This window comes from Hermetia illucens, chromosome 3 (assembly GCF_905115235.1).
Source record: "Hermetia illucens chromosome 3, iHerIll2.2.curated.20191125, whole genome shotgun sequence".
NCBI lineage: Eukaryota > Metazoa > Arthropoda > Insecta > Diptera > Stratiomyidae > Hermetia > Hermetia illucens.
This window is the reverse complement of record NC_051851.1, coordinates 85,838,947-85,859,486: the sequence shown is the minus strand read 5'-3', so window position 1 is coordinate 85,859,486 and position 20,540 is coordinate 85,838,947. Positions and strand designations below refer to the sequence as shown.

At 39.2% G+C, this 20,540-nt stretch overlaps 1 protein-coding gene across 4 annotated transcripts in view; it reads left to right on the top strand.

The window, feature by feature from the left end:
* Window positions 1–20,540, top strand: part of LOC119650737 (nucleolysin TIAR-like) — a 360,280-nt gene that overhangs the window by 231,251 nt on the left and 108,489 nt on the right. The window contains exon 1 of one of the 4 annotated variants that reach the window (XM_038053799.1): window positions 17,167–18,388. The exons of 2 other annotated variants lie outside the window; for them this stretch is intronic. In XM_038053799.1, coding sequence (XP_037909727.1) covers window positions 18,109–18,388 — 280 coding nt within the window. In that variant the 5' untranslated portion in view covers window positions 17,167–18,108. Of the gene's footprint in view, window positions 1–17,166; window positions 18,389–20,540 lie in introns of those variants that run through there. One more of the 4 variants, XM_038053798.1, reaches the window with a different exon arrangement.

The following is a 20,540-nucleotide window of genomic DNA, read 5'->3' as shown; positions in this document are numbered from 1 at the left end:
ACTTGTGCTCAAGGTATGGGACAGCGAATCAATGCCTGACGATTGGCAACGAGGCATTATCTGTCTCATACATAAAAAGGGAGATATCACACAGTGCAGCAATTATAGAGGTATCATGTTCCTGAGTACCATCTATAAGATATTCTCCACTATCTTGCTAGGCCGGATAGCCCCATACGGCCAGAACATCATTGGCCCATACCAAAGAGGCTTCACTCCAGGCAAATCAACAACAGATCAGATTTTCTCTCTGCGGCAAGCGATGGAAAAACTGTTGGAATATGGACAACAGTTGCACCATCTGTTCATCGACTTTAAAGCCGCCTATGATAGCATAGCCAGGGTACAACTGTACACGGCCATGAGAGAATTCGGTATCCCGACGAAATTAATAAGACTGACTAGGCTGACCCTGACCGATGTGCGAGGCCAGATAAAAGCAGCAGGATCACTCTCAAAACCATTCGACATCAACAACGGTCTACGACAAGGGGATGCGCTATCATGCGTCCTCTTTAACCTGGCCCTGGAGAAAGTGATCCGTGATGCTGAGGTAAATGCAAGAGGTACGATTCTCTTCAAGTCCACTCAACTACTGGCCTATGCTGACGATATCGACATCATGAGAAGAACCACCCGAGATGTACAAACTGCCTTCATCCAGATCGAGCAGGCGGCGCGAAATCTTGGGCTGCACATCAATGAAGGCAAGACAAAATATATGGTGGCAACGTCAGCACCGAAGACGAATCAACCAACAACATCAAACCGCACTGGTCAAACACAAACACGAAAAAGAATTAGGATAGGAGAATACAACTTTGAGACCGTTGACAATTTCTCCTATCTAGGGTCGAAAATCACAACCGATAACAACTACGATGATGAACCTATTTCAGCTTACAAAGACTGTTCCGCTCGAAACGTCTCACCATAGGATCAAAGCTCTTACTGTACAAGACTATGATCTTGCCAGTCCTCATGTATTCCTCGGAAACTTGGGTTCTTAGCAAGAAAAATTGCGAACTCTTGGCCGCGTTCGAGAGAAGAATCCTCCGAAGAATTTTTGGCCCCCTACATGAGGATGGACGATTCCGTAGCCTACACAATGACGAAATCTGTGAGCGATACCATGACCGTCCGGTTGTGGATAAAATCCGGCTCAATAGGTTACGGTGGGCGGGTCACTTAATCCGTATGGATGAAGATGATGCCACCCGGAAAGTCTATAAGGGCAATATCTATGGTAGAAAAAGAAGACGAGGCAGACCCTGCCTAAGATGGAGCGATGGCGTGGGTCAGGACGCCAGACAACTTTTAGAGATATCGAATTGGTGGACCTCGGCGCAAAACCGGGATGTCTGGAGTTCCTTATTAAGACAGGCCTAGACCGGATACCGGTTATTGTTCCGTTGATGATGATGATGATTAATTCACGGGTCTAGGGTGAACTTAAGGGAGGTTCTCAGTTAATTTTAAAAATATGTTAATATAATATTGTTAACTTTATTTTAGTAGATATAGGTCTGGAGGGTATTTCAGAGCGTAGATGTCACATATAGGCATCATTATAGTTTTATTTTCAGATATTCCTAGTTGGTGGCCCCCCCTACTGCCCCTTTTCGCAATCGGCTTCAAAGCGAAGACTCGTTTTGGAAAGTACTGATCGAGACCTTTCATTCAATACTTTACATGGCTATATTCGTTGAAAAAAAAATTGACACTCGTCTTCTGCATATAGATGGGTGTCCTCTTAAATTCCACATGCAATAAAAATATAATAAATGGCTGGAAACAAATGATGTAAATATTATAAAGGAGAACACGTGCCCAAATTGAATAAAGTTACTGTAACTCAAATGGTGGTATTCACGTTAAATATAATCTCAATTGAAATGATACTTTCTTGCTTTGTCCTGCTTAGAAAGGGGCCACGTAATTATAATGTATCAAAACTTGCAGAATATTGGAGGAAATAAGCTGGAGGATAAACCTTTTTCTTTTATATAGAGTAGCAACGTAATATCTAAGACCTTTATACTCACTTTCACGTTCCTTCCGCTTTTCAGAGCCGTTGTCGTTTTCAGATTGACTATGCACGAAAACATGATAAGAACGGAAGCAGAGTCTCTGATGTACATTTTTTCCTAAAATTGTTACTTTCCTCGGAAGCTTTTTGTGTGAAAAGGTAAACTCACAAAAACATTCCTAAAAGTGTCATATTTTTACGTTCTTTTCGAAAATGCGTTCAACGTCCATAACAATAACTTGAGCAATTTTTATAATATCAAGGGAAAAAGAAACATATTAATTAAATTTACAACAAGTTACCGTCACGTGTCAACTTCAGTCTTGAGAAAATGAAGATGTACATAGTCCAAAAAAACATAATTCTTCAGGGCCATGACCGAAAATCCTAAAGTTTTGAAAACTGTCAGTGGCAGCTCAAGCCAAAGGAATACATACAATTACTCTATACGGGATGAAATCGCATCCCAGGGAAAAAGGTACAAAATATATATCCCCATAAGAAAGCAATGACAGCAACAAAAATACACAAAATGCTCTTTAAATTGAATCGCCAAATACACCTGGGTAAGAAAAAAGAAGAGCAAATAGGACAAGGCAGAAGGACGACTCTCACGGCGGAGGCTGCGATAGAACCAATAGATACCTTCGCCCTACCACCAGTCTCAGTCGTTTCGGGGTGATTTTTAAAGAAATTGAACCATCGATCTCCTTTGTCGTGATTCCTGTATTGACACAAGCATTTTCTTATGTAATTTTCAAGCAGAACGACAAGCTGAAAAAAAGCGAACTGACAACTCAAACGGGAGAGAAATAACTTAAAAAACACAAGTCCGCAAGAAAACAACAAGCGAATGAAAACAATGTTCCCAAAAGTTTTCGGTGTATTTGTCTTTTTCCCAAAATTTTTTTTCCTTCCTATGGGATTGTTTAATGTGAAATTTCCTGATGGGATCCGTTGAATCCCCATCGATGTTGGCTTGGGTTTTTCGCATGAAGGAGTAAAATGAAATCGGAAAAATAGCGAACAACTTCGCTTCCAAACAGTTTACTTTTATTCAACTTTTCCTCAAAGTTTACTGATATTTTCCTGACCGCTAATTAATTTATCCATTGAAAAAGGGGTTGGCTAAGTTGTTTGCAATATCTTCATTTTTGCTCGTGTACATATCATATATTTTTGATACTTTTGCGTACTTTCTTTTTTATCCCATTTACTGTTAATATTCACTAGAGACGAAGTTTTCGTTTGAAAGGAATTTATAAATGCTCGAGGGTAATCGAACGCATGAATAACAAATTTATGTTAAGCACGAGAAAATCGACCCAAGACCTTGTACTAACATAATGCAACCTGGGAGGCTGCTAAGGTGTATTATTGTAATAACAAATTTGGAAGGATTCTCTGGACAGAAAATCGCAGTTCTACTGGAGAGAATATTTTTTGCAACTGATCCATTTGTTATTTGAGTGCGGCAAAAGTAAACGAAAAAGGATTCTCAATAAAATTCTGTATATATGCTGTCCTTAGTAGTCGCTTGAACCCTGGCAGGACGCCTCGCATGCGAGACAAACAAACGAAAAACAATTTAATCTGATTTTGGTGGGGGACTAAAAATAGCCTAGCACTTACAATCCTGCTGACCAATGGTAGCTTGTACAGCAGCGATGCCTGCTGAATCATTCCGGCTTTTCTCGCACCTTAACTATAATCCAGCCAGTCTAACCTGGAAGCTCAGGGCATTTACTGATTTCCGTTAATGGATGTGATGCTACCCGTTAAAGGTGGAGCACATCAGCACCAAAACGCTTAATGTCTGATGCATTCATAGGCGAGACACTCACATAGAAAATTTCCCGAAACTCTCGCTTCCTCATTACAAGTAATCTAGTAAATTATGGCCAGTCAGAATATCCACAATACCCCTACAAGTCTTCGGCAGAAGAAACATTACAGTATGTTTGTTTGGTTCTGACAGTAAAAGTTTGGTGCGTCAAGCGGCAGTAAGGCTCTGCCACCTGTCATTGTGTGAAGCTTGTACCCAGGTATTGATAGTAACATTAGCCAATGCTACTGACACCCCAAGTGCTGCTTCCGATCTGGCCAAGGTAGAAAATGGGCCCTCCTTTGCTAAGGCATCCGAGATTTCATTTCCCTCTACATGACAATAATCACGTACGCAGAGAAGTTCCACCGTATTGAATCTAGAAATAAAGTTCAAATAGTTTTTGCATTCCTGAATAAATAAAATGCCGCTTAACCATCGCTACAGATTACAATATGTTTTTACCTGAATGGTAGACTCCTGTTCCATTGCTCTTCTCTGTTCTTAGGTCATCGATGTAGGAAACTTCCACATATCCCGTCACGCATTCTTCTGCGATTTCCCAGTTTTCCCTACGTTTTATGATAACTTCATATATTGTACCAAACAGGGGAGAGAATCGGAAGGCATTATTGAATAGTTAAGGGGGTCATCCCGTGTGTCGGGTTGGAGAAATCGATTTTTTTTTTTTTTGCATGAATTGTATCTATATATAGTGGAGAATATGTAGGCAAAGGGATTTTCCGATATTCCAAGTCCTTCAGAAATTACAGGGTTAAACAGGTAAGGAGTTTGCAGCCGCGGCTAGAGTACTCGATGAGAAAGAGCATCGAATCTTTTTTTATCTGTTAGTTTTTTATCTGAGCCTTATAAATTCGAACACAGGTATAAATATAAAAGCATGGAAAACCAATCAATTGTCTAAACTTATTTGCTGTTTGGAATAAAAAGGATAATTCAGTCTAGAGTGAGTACTGAAAGGCGTTCAAGTTATACTCAGTTATATTTTGTTGTAAGTATTGTGCTGTTTGTGTGTTCAGTGATTTTTTTAAATGGATCGTACGAAGGGAGATCACTTTAACGTTCAACGTCATGCTCGCAGTAAAAAACGAGTATTTCATCGGAATCAATACTTATCAGAGAAGAAAAAGGACTTCGCATCAACATCACCAAGGAAACATTTAGCAAGCATGAACATGGATGTTCCAATTGCGACAAGTTTTGTATTTTGTATATTGGATTTTGCTGGAGTTTTCTGCGGTATTTCTGCAAATAATAAAATATACGTAGTAGTAAAAAAGAAATGCGTAGGACATGTCGAGAACAGAATGGGAACGCGACTTAGAAATGCAAAGAAGAATCACAAAGGCATTGGTGGAAAAGGGGCTGGAAAACTTACTGATAAGGTTATTAACGACCTCACTACATTTTTTGGGCTAGCTATTCGGCGACACGCAAATTCGATAGAAGGAATGAAGCAAGAAATTTGGGAAACTTTCTTTCAAAAATGTTCTACAGACGAAAATCCTCAGCATCAAAATTGTCCAGCAGGCGAGGACGGTTGGTGCAAATGGCGCAAAGCTAAAGGAGAACTGGATAGTTTCCACCACGGGAAGGCACCTTTGACTGAAGAAGTTCAAACAGTCATCAAACCAATCTACGAAGATTTCTCACGAGATGATCTCTTGAACAGATGTTTAGGAGCAGAGACCCAGAATAACAATGAGTCGTTAAATGCATTGATTTGGACTTTCGCTCCTAAACACCCTCATTCTGGGGCCAATGATGTAGAAATAGTCACTTTTCTGGCAATAATTATTTTCAATGAAGGATTCAATGGCATTCTCAAAATCCTAGTGACAATGGGATGTCAAGTTGGTCACATATGTCAGGTTTATGTCGACCGCCTAAATGAAGCGCGAATTTGGCGGTCCGAACGACGATCGACTGACCTCTCTAAAAGAGCCAGAATTGAAACCAGAGAGCAACAATCGGCCTTACAAGACTTTTTTGAAGAAACGGAGGGTGCTGTCTATGGATCAGGTATAGCAGATTAATGCTGAGTTAAAATTTTACTGTTGATAATGACATTTACATTTTCAAATGCGTTTTTCTCGAAACTGCATCTTGAAAATCGGCTGCCACCATAGCTCAAAATCTATCCAACCAAATTCTTTGAAATTTTCACGACTTCTTTAATACATATTTCTACGGTCCGCAAACTAGGATAATTGCAATCCGTCGGGTAGTTTTTTTTTTATTCACAAAAAAAGAGGTAAAAAAACACCAAAATCCAAAAAATTAAGTTTAAAAGCCCACCAAAAATTTACCTTTTAATATTTTCTAATTATCCTAGTTTGCGGACCGTAGAATATTGTCCACATTAAAATGCCGTTTAGTTTTTTTCCTTCAGATGAACACAGCGCCCTCCAGCGTGGCAGCAGAAAAACACCTTTTTTTGGAGATGGGTGCATAAATTGACACGTATTTCAAAAATTAGCTACGATATCAAGCTCAAAAATTTATCACAGATACTAAAGATATCAATAAACATATGGTGAAAAAATCACGTTTCTATCTTCATCCAGTCCTCCAAAATAATTTTTCAAAGAAAGGCAAAAAAAACGGCCTTCACACGGGATGACCCCCTTAATAGTTTTTAGATATATGAAATACCCACATACCGGATTTTCACACTCCGTGCAACCCCATTATTATGGTGTTGTGTTCCCTGAGTCATTTCATGAACATCGGTGAACAACCCCTGCTATTGTTATCGCCTGCTCCGTGCTGATGAGGGATAAACAGTGCGAGAACTACCGATTTGGCACTGAAGTGACGGAAACTTGTGTGCAATATATCCTCAGTAAATGACAACTATTACCACGTGCAAAATAAAACAACCATAACTGGGGAAGGCGCTCAATAGCTACTGTTCTTCCGACATCTCTATTGAGAAGAAAGCTCGCCGCTGTTTATTTTACTTACCACAAACTTCACCAAAATCAAACTGCCTCATACCCGTGGTGAGCGTTAAATGACGGTAACGACGCTACTAGCGCGAACACTTTATTCTCGCCCACTACTGAAAGGACTAAAACACTTTCTGACATTACCCTATTGCAACAGAAGCCGAAGGAGTACCTCGGCACGAATTAGATCTACGAAGTTCACTATGTAAAAGCTAATCATTCTTATGGATTCGATTTAGCGTCCTCTCTGGTTCACTGTGCCTGGGTATGCCAGATTTGATTCCATAAATTAGTGTTGAGCCAGTACCGTTCACGCCTCTAGCTTTTCTCTTTTCCACTTGTTTCATTAAAAGTGTAGAAGGGGGTACTTATCTGGGCGCAAATCCATTGTGGAAGAGTGCATTGAAAGCATTACCATTTACCTTATTTTTCCTATGAGCCGAAGACCATCATAGCTCTTCAATCCAAATAAAAATGATGCTTTACACTTTTTTGATCTTAATTGACTTTCAGTCTCTCCTAGAAAAAGTGGAGCATCGTGGGATGACTGAGTACTTTCAGACCCTTTTGGCCCAATGCAAATATCAAGCTGAATCATTTTGCGGATTTATCCTTCTGGCATTCATGAACCTTACTTTCCAGTGTCCGCGATCGACGTCCAAGTTCGTTCACCTGGGATACCAGGATTAGCTCCTGCCATCCTTCGAGCGCCGACGATTTATCTGGCATACTCGGTTTTGCCCGGCTCGGTGTCCACAATGGTGATATGGCGCCGATCGCCTATTAATAGCTAGAATTGCCAGCAAATCAATTTTTTCATCACAGAAATAACGCGGTACCACACTTTGGTCTCTGGTATGTTCACACTGCAAAAAGTGAACCAAAATTGTTTACAAGTGGGATTAAGCGGCGTTTTTAAGGTTTTGTGTATGCGATATCGGTCCGTTCGCCTCGAAATCTGAGTAGTTTATGAATGCCAAACTAAATGACCAAGGACATGGATGTTAGGGTTATTGATTTCAACATTAACTTTGCAGACACCTGCGCTCGTAGACATGAGCTTGAATTATTCTTCGGTACACATAATCCACAAGCAATGCTCCTGTGTAAAACCAGGCTACATTAAGGTCATAAATCCTTATTTTCCAATTCTAAACTTTTCCGTACCAACAGAAATCATCCTAATCATTAACCACACAAATTGCAGGCACTGCAATAGTCTGCTCTGATAGATTCCTAGCTACGCAACTCCAATGTCCTTAACCTTACTCAAATCACTCGAGGTGACTATGGCTTCAATAGAACCCACATTCAGTTTCATATAAATCGTTTTCCTCCACTGTCCTAACCCGATCTTTCCACCTTTGTACCCTTTTGCGCTAGGCAGTTACGCCTTGACTTTTGTATAAACAACAATAGTCGTTGTTGGATGACATCAAGTACTGCTGCACGAAACATCTCCCATTTTACCCCAGAGCTCCTTACCAACAACGCAAGGAACTACCGCTGTCATCTTCACCACATCTCAGTGATCATGATGAGATTATTCTCGATGCTCTTTTCGCATTGATAGCTTTAAATGTTCTGTTCTATCTATGCCTTTGGTGTAACGCTTAATCGACAGTCCATATTCACGCAACCGTTCGAAAATTATTTATAGATTCATACGCTCCTTGCCGTGCTGGTCGTGGAGAAAACTCTAATCCTCCAAAGGTATGAAATATTTTATTTAAAGATTGAGGAATTCTAAGTCCGCATCGACTTCATGCCTTCCCGGACCTAATGGGACGTAACTTACTCTCTTTTTTTTTTGGTCCACAGACCCCTCGTTTAGGGCTTAGCACCCAAAACTTCACAAAAAAAGCGAAGACAGCTTTGCAGGCGTTGCCTCACCTCTGCTCTGGGAGCAGCGTAGCAATATAGACTATTGTAAGAAGCATGACATCCTCAAGTTTGGTCAGGTATTTAAACGAAATTTGGTGGACTTAAGTGATATTCTTTTTGTTCTCCAGACTTTGCCCTGCTCACAAGCGGGGTCAATCGAAAGGCCCCCCATCTAACGTATCAAGCGACCGTTGTTTCGGCCTTTTGATCGCTTACCATCGGTGTTTAGACCAAACTTAGTAAGTGAATTCTCGTTGGCGCGAATTACGTGACCATGCTATCGGAGACGCTTCTCTCAATTTTTCATTCGGATGTGAGCAAGGGGTGTCACGTCACGCAACATCTTCGTCTCCATTACTGTAAGACGCCATTTATTGTCTTTTTTAGTCGGCCAATACTAAAAACCATAGAGGGAGACAGGGCGGACGTCATTGTAGTAAATTTTAGATTTGATACGTCGTTCGTTGATATGTCGATTACAAAGAACATCAGTTGTGGAACGTCACTTCATTCAGGTTCCGCTAATGCGTGAAGCAATTTGACATTGCGGTTCTCCACTGCCTGATATCATTCACTTGAGATATATAAATCGCTAAGTTCTGGGCAGGTCATTGCCATTGACAGTGATTGTGCCTGTTTCATAGGGATCGGTGGTCAAAAATGCAGTTTTATTCAGATTCAATCTGAGACTGTGTTGTATGAGGCCATCATTCCATTTTTGAACAAGTTGCATGTGATCAATTTTGCTATTGAACGCTGGAAAAACATCATATGCATAAAGCAGTGTATAGGGCGCTAGACGTTGGATGTCCCGTGTGGCAGTGTAGTTAATTAGCATGAAGTTTAAAGGGGGCGGGGGAGGGGGTGCTCCTCATACATAGAAAGTTGGGATGTAAAAATGTTCTTCTCTTCAACTACCCGTGTTTGATATCAAATGAAAATTTTGAAGTGGCACTTTCAATGAGTTTTAGTCTCAACTAAAACTAAACCACACTCAAGAAGAAAACTGGTCCTCGAAATATCAGTGTATGGGGAATATAAATTCTTATTCGGCATTACATTTTTTCTTTGTTTTTTTTTTCGCTGAAAACAAGCCAAGAATCTTTACAAACATTTTCAATTCATGCTGGGTTTTCTGTCAAATATATTCTATAATAGCTTTTTTTGTATAAAAGGCTGAAAATGGAATGGAATGGAAGTTTGGCGATAACCTCCCTTTATCCAGGAGAAGCAAAATTATATTTGCAAATAGCCACTGATCAGAAATCAAATAAAAAAGTTACAAAGAAAGGAAATTTCCTTTTGAATTCAGTTTTTGAATTTACCTTCCCATTCTTGCTTTCTTTAGTTTATCTTTCCGGATACATGTATCAAATTCAGTCTCCAAAGGTTCCTTTAGATGTTCATTGTCAATTTATTCTTTACTCCTTAATCAGAAAATGAAGAAAATAAATAAATAAAATAAGCTATTCTTTTTGGAACTTTTTTCAAAATATTCATACTTTCACAAAATCTGCTGAACTATCGTTAGGCTGATTCTCTTCTCTAGCCGCTTCTCCCTTTCGCAGCAAAATAACCTTATTTAATTCAGCATATTCGAGTAGATGCAGTAGCCGACCCCGCTTGCGAACGGGTCAGAGACTGAGGAAAAAGAAGATTAGATGCAATGATGTCACAACATTTTGACTTTTGATACGCCTTTCATTAGAATGTCCCGCGCAGAAAAAGAAACAAAATACTATTTTAATATCGCCTTTTAATTGATTTTTATATTCATTCATACGACTCAAGAGGGGCTTCCATCTTCAAATTAGAAAATAGTGGAAAATAAGATGAGTCTAATTGAAGTTCGTACCCACTATATTTTATCTAATCCATACTCACATTTCATTTGCATAAATATTTTTGACATCCTGCATAATTTAAATTTAAAGTTGCGCAAAATAAATCAACCCTAAAATATTCGCTGCAAATCCTAGAAATAGCTGCATTAGATTCATCCTTCTAGCAGTAATTCATCCCCATTCATCACGAACTTCTCAGCACTTTAGAAATGCATGGAATTGTATTTTAGTTTTTTTGTTACCTCCATTTGTCCCACTGTTATTATTGCAAACATACAGGGTGCGTCACCAACATAAATTTGATGATATTACTTACCTCATGAAGGCAGCAATAATATTAGCTCAACCGCCAAACTTGGCGTGATTTTCAATGCATCTAAGAGATCACTTGGCGGAAAATCATTGCATGATATACCACTGGGGATGATGTTCGAGATCAGCTGCAAACCAACATTATGATCCATTGTCGAAAACATATATAGGTTTGCTAAAATGTACGGGCAAGTCAAGGTACATACATCAAACAGAGCCTTCCCAATGAAACTAGTCGACATTTAAGGTTACAACTGTGACATCTGCAAAGACGTACTCTCCATTCTTAGCCATCCGGACGATAAAAGGAGCACTAGATATCGAGAAAATTATCATTTCAGAAAAAGTAGAAATAACAAAACGAAATTTCTATGTTCACAAACTTTTCACTGGGACAGATGATTCGAAGAGTTAATATCTATACCAGCAGGACCAAATCTAGTTCGGTGTCAAGCAGGTTTGCAACATTTTCAAAACATCAAGCAGTTTATCATTCGATATCACTTAAACATAATGAAATACAACACTTATTGAATATCTCATTAGCTTTAGCTTTAGCATTAGATCGGTTGCCCCATTTATAAAGAGATGATGAGGCACCACCAGGTGGATCCTAGCAACAACAACAACTACCCCTCTTGCGAAAACATCAGTATGTATCGCTTAACATCGCTGCGCTGCGTCCAACAACGCATTAAGTTACATGAATTCTGCATCAAGTCAGGCACACGTCGCTATTGTTTACCTTCCGAATTAAAACAAAAATGGTTCAACCTAGTTTGCTTACTTAAATTCTAAAACTATAGTCGCATTGAAAACAGTATCTCTGTCACGATCGAAATTGAGTAGCCCGGTATTGCTTATTGAAACAACGAAAAAGGTCGAAGGACGTAACGATCAATTGTCAATCGAATTATTACAATCTAGCACGAGTGTCACCAACCATGTGTCAACCTGTGATAATCGTGCTGACGTGACATCAATCGTCCTAGCCTCAGGTCATTCATGAAGAAAATGTTAACGTCTAGACAGTTGCCCCATCAACGCCAGATCAAGAAAGCAATATTACCAATGAATATCGTTCGAGGACATCAGTTATAAATGAACCACTGCCTGAACCAGAATTTTTGCTACTCAAAATAATGACTTTTAGTCATTTACAATACATAAAATCAACGACGAAAGCGATTACCCCCATTAAGCTGCCATCAGCTGAAGGAAGCCGAAACAAGATGTCCCACAGTAGTCCAATGACACGCATTCTGGTCCGAACCGTAGCTACTTTTACGCAAATCTATAATAGAACCTTGTACGAGACCTCGAAAAGTGGTCCAGGAGGCGGCCGTTCTAGTCAGTAGTCGAAATCTTTGGGCACTTCTGCCACATTTCCCGCATAGTTGCTGGCAGCTGCTTCAGCTTCCGTACTGCATGAGCAGACGCAGCAACTCGTCGGTATTATACTTCGGCCTAACGTTGAGTACAATGTCAATAGGTTCTCCCCACATACCGACTGCGCGAGGCTTGCAATGAGTTCCTCGCAATTGGCTGTCCGGAAGCCAAGAAAGACCCGTGGTAGAACCCAGAACGGCCGTCTTAGGCCATCATATTGGCTTGCAGCGTCCTGCATCATTTTTCATCCCGTTGGATAGTGGCGTTTAAGGTCCAGGAGTTTGCCTAACTCTGAGAAAAGGGTGAACTCAAACTGCATTCCATGGTGCGTAATTATGATTGCCAGAAGGTCTCGGCACAAAAAGGCGCAGAAATATCTTTCAGAAGTATCATCTCAGGCGATTGTGAGCTTATCGACGGTTGTCAAGATTAATTGTGTGAACACGCGTGGCGCACTGAGCCAACACTCATATCTGTAAAAACATTACTTTATTTGTTATATATTTATTTCAATAAGAATTAAATATCAACTTTATTTATTAAATATTGTGCGAATCCCCACCGCCGAGACAGGAAGTAGCTGGAGTCACGGTGTCTGCCATCATTCCACTGCGTTCAAACACGAGTGCTTTCGTAGTCGAAATTGTTTGTCCCACCGTAGGGCGATTCAGAATAATATTTTTGTTTAAGAATTGAAGGAGCCCCATGTACGCCGTCCACTTGATTGTGGTCCGGTTTAGTTGGGAAGCAACATACTTCCACGTTTGTGGTTCACAGATAGCGAACTGAGGACTATTTCAAAACTTCCTGTCTCATCAAAAACTGAAGCAAAGATATATCGCACAGTCGACACATTTCCCTCTAATCTGCGACCTGTGCAAGACGGTCCAGAAAAACTGATTTATAAGACGTGCGCTACTTTTTTTGTAACTTGGTGCATATGTGATATGATATACGGGTAGTATTCAATTCAGACGAGTATACTTTTGCATATTTTCGAACTATTAGTTTGTGGGATAGAACATTTTAAGCGAGGCAACAATCGTGGAAAAACGGCCCCATTTGAAGAAAAAGAAAGTGCTGTTTCATCAAGACAATGCACCGTGTCGCAAATCGAAAAATTGCATGAATTGGGCTTCAAAATGCTTCCGTATCCACTGTGTGCTCCACATTCGGCCTGCAACGAATTTTTCCTGTTCTCAGACTCCAAAAGAATGCTCGCTGGGAAAAAATTTAGAGACCCTCTTCAGCGGTCTGGCGATTGCGCTGGTCACTTCAACACCTCCACCCTACTGTCCTTGAACCACTTCCTTGCTTTTCTGTTCGTGTGTTTTGGGTCGTTGTCTTCCTTAAAGACGCACATTATTAGCATTTCGTCACTGGTGTAAGGCTGGTGGTGGTGGGCTGGTGTTTTCGCCACCATACAAAACAATCTTGGACTCATGTGATTCTAAAATGTTTCTTTATTTCTCGGTCTCCCAACTTAAGCGGGTTTTGGCGAACTGTAAACGTGCCATTACTTGCCTTTTACTGAGCAGAGGGATTATTGTCCTTTCTTAATCACCGGCGAACAATTTGAAACATAGCCGCCTCACTAACAAAGGGAACTTTGCTTGCTTCCTATCTCGGGTCTCAGACTTACTTTCGAATTTGGGTGCATTTGCAATCCTGTTCGCTGAACACTGCAAAGGACATTGGATTTCCTAGTACTTTTTTTCGCTTAATCATGTTTCTTCATGCAGTCGTTTCCACGTCCCACCCTTGTATTAATAACAACATTTTTTGATTCAAAGCTAATCAAAATCAATGAAACATACTTACTTTTTCATTAAGAATATATTTTATGGACGAAATATAAATTTAAACAGCAACACAACTCTATTATTTTCTTCGCCCGGAAAATCAAACGTGACCATTTAAAATGCTATTTCCTAGAAACCGTTTGATTGATTGCTTACACTTTTCAGCTGTGTAGTAGACACTCAATATAAATCTCGTACAATTGGAAACAAAAATAAATACTTGGTAGTAAAAATATTACAATTAAAATAAACGTCAAGCCGACACTGCTATTTTTTCGCAACTGTGTGTAAAAGTAGGGGGGGATTGGACAATATACCTTGAAGGTTCTCTCATAAGAGAAACACAAAATGTTTGATACCCTAAGCGGCCATCTTTTTATTTCTCAACTTGTTTGTCTTTCAGCTTTTTAACAGCCGAAAAATTATTGTAAATGTCGCAGTTGTCGACAAAGATAGTGAACATTGAAGATGATGGCAAGCGACCAAAAGGCAAACGGTGACTTGATGGGGATTTGAGAACCTCGCAACTGCATCCAGATCAGCCCCCTGATGATGCAACCAATCACGACAAACCGAGCCTGCTTGGGACTAAGGCTAGAAAACATAATCGGTTTATTACTCTTTGAGTTAAAATTTCTGTATATGTGAAAAACCTGATTTTGAGAAAAACGCGTTAAGAAAAAAATATTTCAAAAGAGACCTTTCGGATACGACAATATTTCTTATTTTTAATTGAAGCCAAGTAATTATGAATGAGCTATTTCTATAATGCTGCAAAATCTAGTAAAAAGATGAAACGACAACCTTCTGAGCGTTCAAACCTGAACCTGTAACCAGCAATCGCTCGATTCTACCTTCATTAAATCTAAAGCAACACCAATTCTGCTTCGAAATTTATCCTACGTATTCTGGGATAACTACGGTCAGATCGTTATCTAAAACGAAAAAAGAATTTCGATTCTGATAACCCCCTAATATGGGTTCCCTTTAAATTTGCTCCTGATCGCTGAATCAAATTAATAAATCTCCTTAAAAATTTAAGGGGGCTTTCCTATGTGAGGCCCGATATTTCAACCTCTTTTTAGATTTTTTGTTTGACAATAACGAAAACTGTAATCCTTCAATATTAATATATAATATTAATAAATAATATTGATTATCGGTTTACTGTCTGTCCATCACACGCAATTTTTCTCGGAGGCTGTACCAGCGATTGACACCAAATTGGATGGAACGGTGGAAACTGTGAACGCTCACGCATACAGTGAGCTTGAGTGGGGTCCCCATATATGCAAAAGGGGAGTGTAATTTTTTTTTCACCAAATATAGCCATAGTACCAAATGAAAGGTCTCGGTTTTTACTTTCCGAGGCTGGTTTTATTTTGGAAATTTGTTGGAAAGTGATCATTTATTTAACGGGGCCATTCTCAAAAATTGCCCAACCAAAAAATCTGCAAAAACGTCAAGAGGCTACTATGTGGTGCCTAGGCTCCGAAATACCTTCTATGCCGATATCCCTTCAAATAAAGTTAATAATAGTATTTTACTATAGTTTTCAGTAATTGAGTGCAAAAATCCCCTTAAGTTCATCCTAGAACCACGAAATGCAACAATATAGACTATGAAATGTAGCATGTTCCTACCAAGTTTGGTGGAAATCGCATTATTACTAACAAAGCTATAGTAGATCAAAGGTGTCACTTCTTTGGAAATTTAATATTTTGAATGTCAATATTACCCAAAAGTTAATATTCTCACATAATATATGCGTATAGTACGTATTACGTACCAATGGGACAAATTCATACTCAAATGTCTTTATAAAAGAAATACACAAAATCTTTCATACCTAAAGCGTCCAGCTTCCAGTTTCTCGACTTGTTGCATATTGTTATTGGTATTTTGTTATTTTTTTATTTTACTGGCATCCTGATTTCCTAAATTTTCTAATTTATTGTTCCTGGGGCCAAAGTGTATTTCTCCAAAAGAATGTGGGTAGCTGGTGGGAAGCACATATCACACTTTAGGCGAGGCTTGGACCAGAACTATAAATGTCTGGAATAATGTGTAAAAGTTTCATCTCAATAGGTTCAACATTTTTGTTTCGTGGTCCCATCAATATGCCGCGTGTCTTCTATTTGCTGCAATTTGGTAAATATTTGAAATCTCAGTCCAAAATTTCTACAGTATAGTCCCAAAATATTCTGCTTTTAAAATATGTATAAACAAAAAATAGATTTTTGGAAACCATGACATTTGAAAGACCCTTGGAAAGACTTCAATAAAATACTTTGATTTGTGTCGTTTATACAGTTCCACGCATATTACAGAAACTGATTATCTCATGTATCGGCCGCAGAATGAACTTCACCAAGAAAATTATGCAACAGAGAATCACTTCGTTAAAATGTTGAGGCCTATTTTGTCTCGAGGTTGCATAACGAATTCATTAGATTTCGCTTAGCGATAGTTTCTTCTTTTAGAAATTTTTGAATAGTATGACCAAGAATTTTTCCTAATGAAGTCTAACACTAAAATTATATAAAACATCCCTAGAAGGTTTTCATTATATATTTACGATTTGTATATGATGAACCTCGCATATTTACGAAACTCTGAGTGCGGCATCATAACAGCAATTCCTCTCATTGCGTTCAGAAATGTGTTGTGTATAAGGATAACGACGGGTCGACCAGAAAAGCTCAAATCCATTCATAGAATGAACTCGTGGAGCCAATGAATAAAATTATCCCTTCCATCCCTCCATTCCTTCAGGAGAAATCCACCACAGCGGAGAAGCTCATACAGCCTGAATGCAGGACAGAAATAACAGCACGGTGTCCCCTTAAAGCCGGCAAATATTTCAGAATGAATTGCAAAGTGGAGAAGAGCGCGAAAATTCCCGAAAAGTAAAGGACATGCCAAACAAAACTCCGAGCAGGATAACACCGCATGGGGAAAGTTGGGGTCGATTGTTGGGCTGAAAACATGCGCTGCATCGTCATATGTATGAACATGTGAGAAAGTATGGAAAGTGTTTTCCACTTCCTACTATCGAATCCTTTCAAAAATCACTTAACCCCCTACATAGAACATGAAAGCTGCGAAATCGTTTCAGTTAAGATTTTGTCTTCTCAATGGTAGCATATTTGTTGTCGTATTGTTAAGAAAAAAAGTTGTATAGAAACAAAAACAAGAGAAAAATAAGTACATAGTGCAAAAAGGAGAATATAGTCCAAACGTACCTACTGCTCCAATTTTATTTATTTTTATCTTTGAAAAACGAAGAAACAGTGGAAAAACAGTATTTTTATTGAAATTCGTCAGTTTTGTTTGCCAACTGCAACTGTGCATATAATAAAGAAATATACGTTATAACTTGGTGAACTCGATTTTGTGATAGTTAGTTTTCTGAAGTAGCTGAGCGGAACGGCGTCCTTTTATCTAAGTTAAAACATCTGCAGCTCACTTAGAAAAATACGAACTACCTGAAATTTCATCCAATTTTGTGACTAAAATAAAATATGCAATACAAAATAGGAAAGAGTAAAACACACAAATTGTTGTATTAAAAGTTGTTAGAAATCGAACGAGTAATTAATTAAAATCAAAATCTGAATAGTGCCCAGCAGAGTATATAATTTTTGAGGTGGAATTTCCGTGGTTTGCATTGTTCCGAATTAATTGAAGAGGAAGCAGTTGTGAGTGGAAAACATATCCGAAATCAAGGAAATTGAATTGAAAAATTTGTTATTCAGATGTTCTCGATGAAAATTAGATAATCCTAACTTCCTTGTACAGAATTTATTTGTGAAACGTTTGTTACGGTATTTGACAAAGTAAATCATATTCGGAAAACAGAATAGAATTAATCGGGAATACCGTACAGTGCTCCTCGTTGGGAAAATATCAATTTGTTGAGTTATTTTCGACGGAAATTATCAAAGTAGGGAAAGTCGCGTATTCAAGTGTTGGTTGCGGATTATCTTGACTTCGTCGATCGACCCTTAAATCGTGTTTCAACAATATCTTTTCGAATCGTCATTTCACAATGTTGGCTATGCCGACTTTAATGATGCCCGCACCAACAATGGCCTTAAGTAGTCAGCCATTAACTGTGGGGGCACCGCATAAACCATACGAAACAAAATTGTTGGCAATACATCAGTCGCATTTGCAGCAATCACATTCGCAGCAGCAACAGCAACAACAACAGCAGCAATCACAATCGCATCACTTACAACAGCAACAACAACAAACTCACAGTCAACAATATCAGATTCAATCACAACAACAAAGTCCTCAACAGTTGTGCTCGACCCCGAAGCAAGGTATGGCATTTTTTAGAGATAATTATTTTTTCAAGGTGGGTGGGTGCACGAGGGTTTTAAAAAGCCCGTGAGGCATAAGAATTTGGGTTGCTTTGAAATCAGTGTTCACCGGTGGCACATCGATGGGTTCCAATTTCGATCTTTTATCCCACTTGGCTGGGATAGTTCTGTATTCGACTGTAGGGGTTTCTCTGGCACAAGTTCTCTCAAGCGACGTAGCCTTTCGACCCTGAAAAATAGAAGCAAACTTTTGAAAATTGAAATCCTTCGAAACATTTCTTATGAATTTAAAGTACTGAAGCTGACAGCTGAAGATAAATGAACTTAGATCCTTATATAAAGGGTGCTAACGATTGGAAGTAGTTAAAATTTGAAATGCGTCCCAGTTTCAACTAGTCTTGCATTCGGAGTAGGAGACCTTTTGCGTAGACGTTTCAGAAAGGCTAAAATGCACATCCCTATCAAGCCTGAATTCGCCAGAAAATCATTTTATTTCGCATATATAAAACCATGGCTAGTTCGCATCCACCGGAACTCAAATCAGAAATGAACTCCAACTACATAGGTCTAAACTAAACACCTTATAGGCATGGACCGCAACACCATCCTGATGAAGGGATAGCCATTTTCAAGAGTGTCTTCCGCAAAACCCCATAATAATGTAACATTCTTTGCAAACGACCGTTTTGCCGTCCATATTCAGCCATGGAACTCTGATAGTGTGATAATAATAAATTTGCCTTGTGGTTTGGATGGTTTTCCTGAAGAGCCTCTCGACCACTTCTTTAACATCTCATTTTTGTGTCGTCGCAATGTCCTTCCTTTGAAAGCAGGATGGATATCTTTTTCGCATTGAATTCAATAGATCTTTAGAGTCCTTGCTTTCAGATTTCACTATCTGTCTGTCCGTTGGTTATGTCTCTTATCGAGTGCCATGCAATATACATACATATCCGAGAAAGAGAGAAAATTTCCTAGATCATTTTGCAATGAATGGCTCGAGGACATTATCCTTCGTTCTGCTCTTTTCTGTTGATACAATGTGCCTGTAGTTTTCATAACGACGCGTTTTCTGGCTTTAACTTCGGATGCGAGTCGATTTATGCCAAATATGGATATATAAATCTGGATAAGGCACAAGAATTATGCTGTAATAATTTATGGGATTGGCTGCGGGGCGTCGAACGGAGTGGAAGAGCAGACGACAAGGAAGAAAAAACGGTGGAAAATTTATACATACTTAACCACACTACTGTAAAGAGTCGTATCCGCACAGATTTTTATCACGGAACGAAGATGCGCTTATGTACGCGTTTTTGCCTCTTATTTACTCAATCTGGTACTGCTTGTTGTCTGCTCAAAAGTTATGTACACAAAAACGTTTTAATACACTTCTTCTGCCATTTCTGCTTAATTTAATCGCGGGGCTTTATGCATATCACCGCCCCTCGACTTCGCCGCTTTGTCGCACCCTGGGGGGAAGTCAACCTCTAAATTAAAACATGAGCGAGAATACTTCCGTGTAGGACTGAATTTCGGGTCAATGGTTTTTCGGGATATCGATAAGTTGTTCAAGTGAGAATTTTTCCCGATCCTGGGTATAGGCCGCTGTCAGTCCGTGACCTGGGGTAATGATTATTTAATACGATAATCGATAAAACGCGATACTTTTCCATCCACATTTTTCATGTCTTTTAAAGTTTAAATTTTGTAGTTTGGTGGAGAGGGATTTCCCTGGGAATTTTCCCCTATGCTCAGTTTTTCGGAAAATGCAATGATATCTATAAATGTGCGTTACCCAATGCCATTGAGCGAAATCTTTTATTTATCCGACTTCGAGATATTTCGAATTGGATTCCCTGTAAAGACTTGGACTAAATAATTACAAGAAATCAGCACTCAAGTCGCCAACCTATTTCTATCCCATTCCAATTACACCAGTTAAGTCCCTAAATGCAAATTAAACATTGCTAGAATGCCGAGCAGGATTTCTAGATTCTCCCACTGGAACATTTATGTCAGGTTGCTCTGAAATTTTGCTGTCTATATTGATATGATCGAAGCATTGAATTAGGTCAGCAACCAATAGCAATGATGGCATTAGTTCCAGATCAGTGAACTGCTTCCGAGGAGAATAATTTCAATTTCTGAA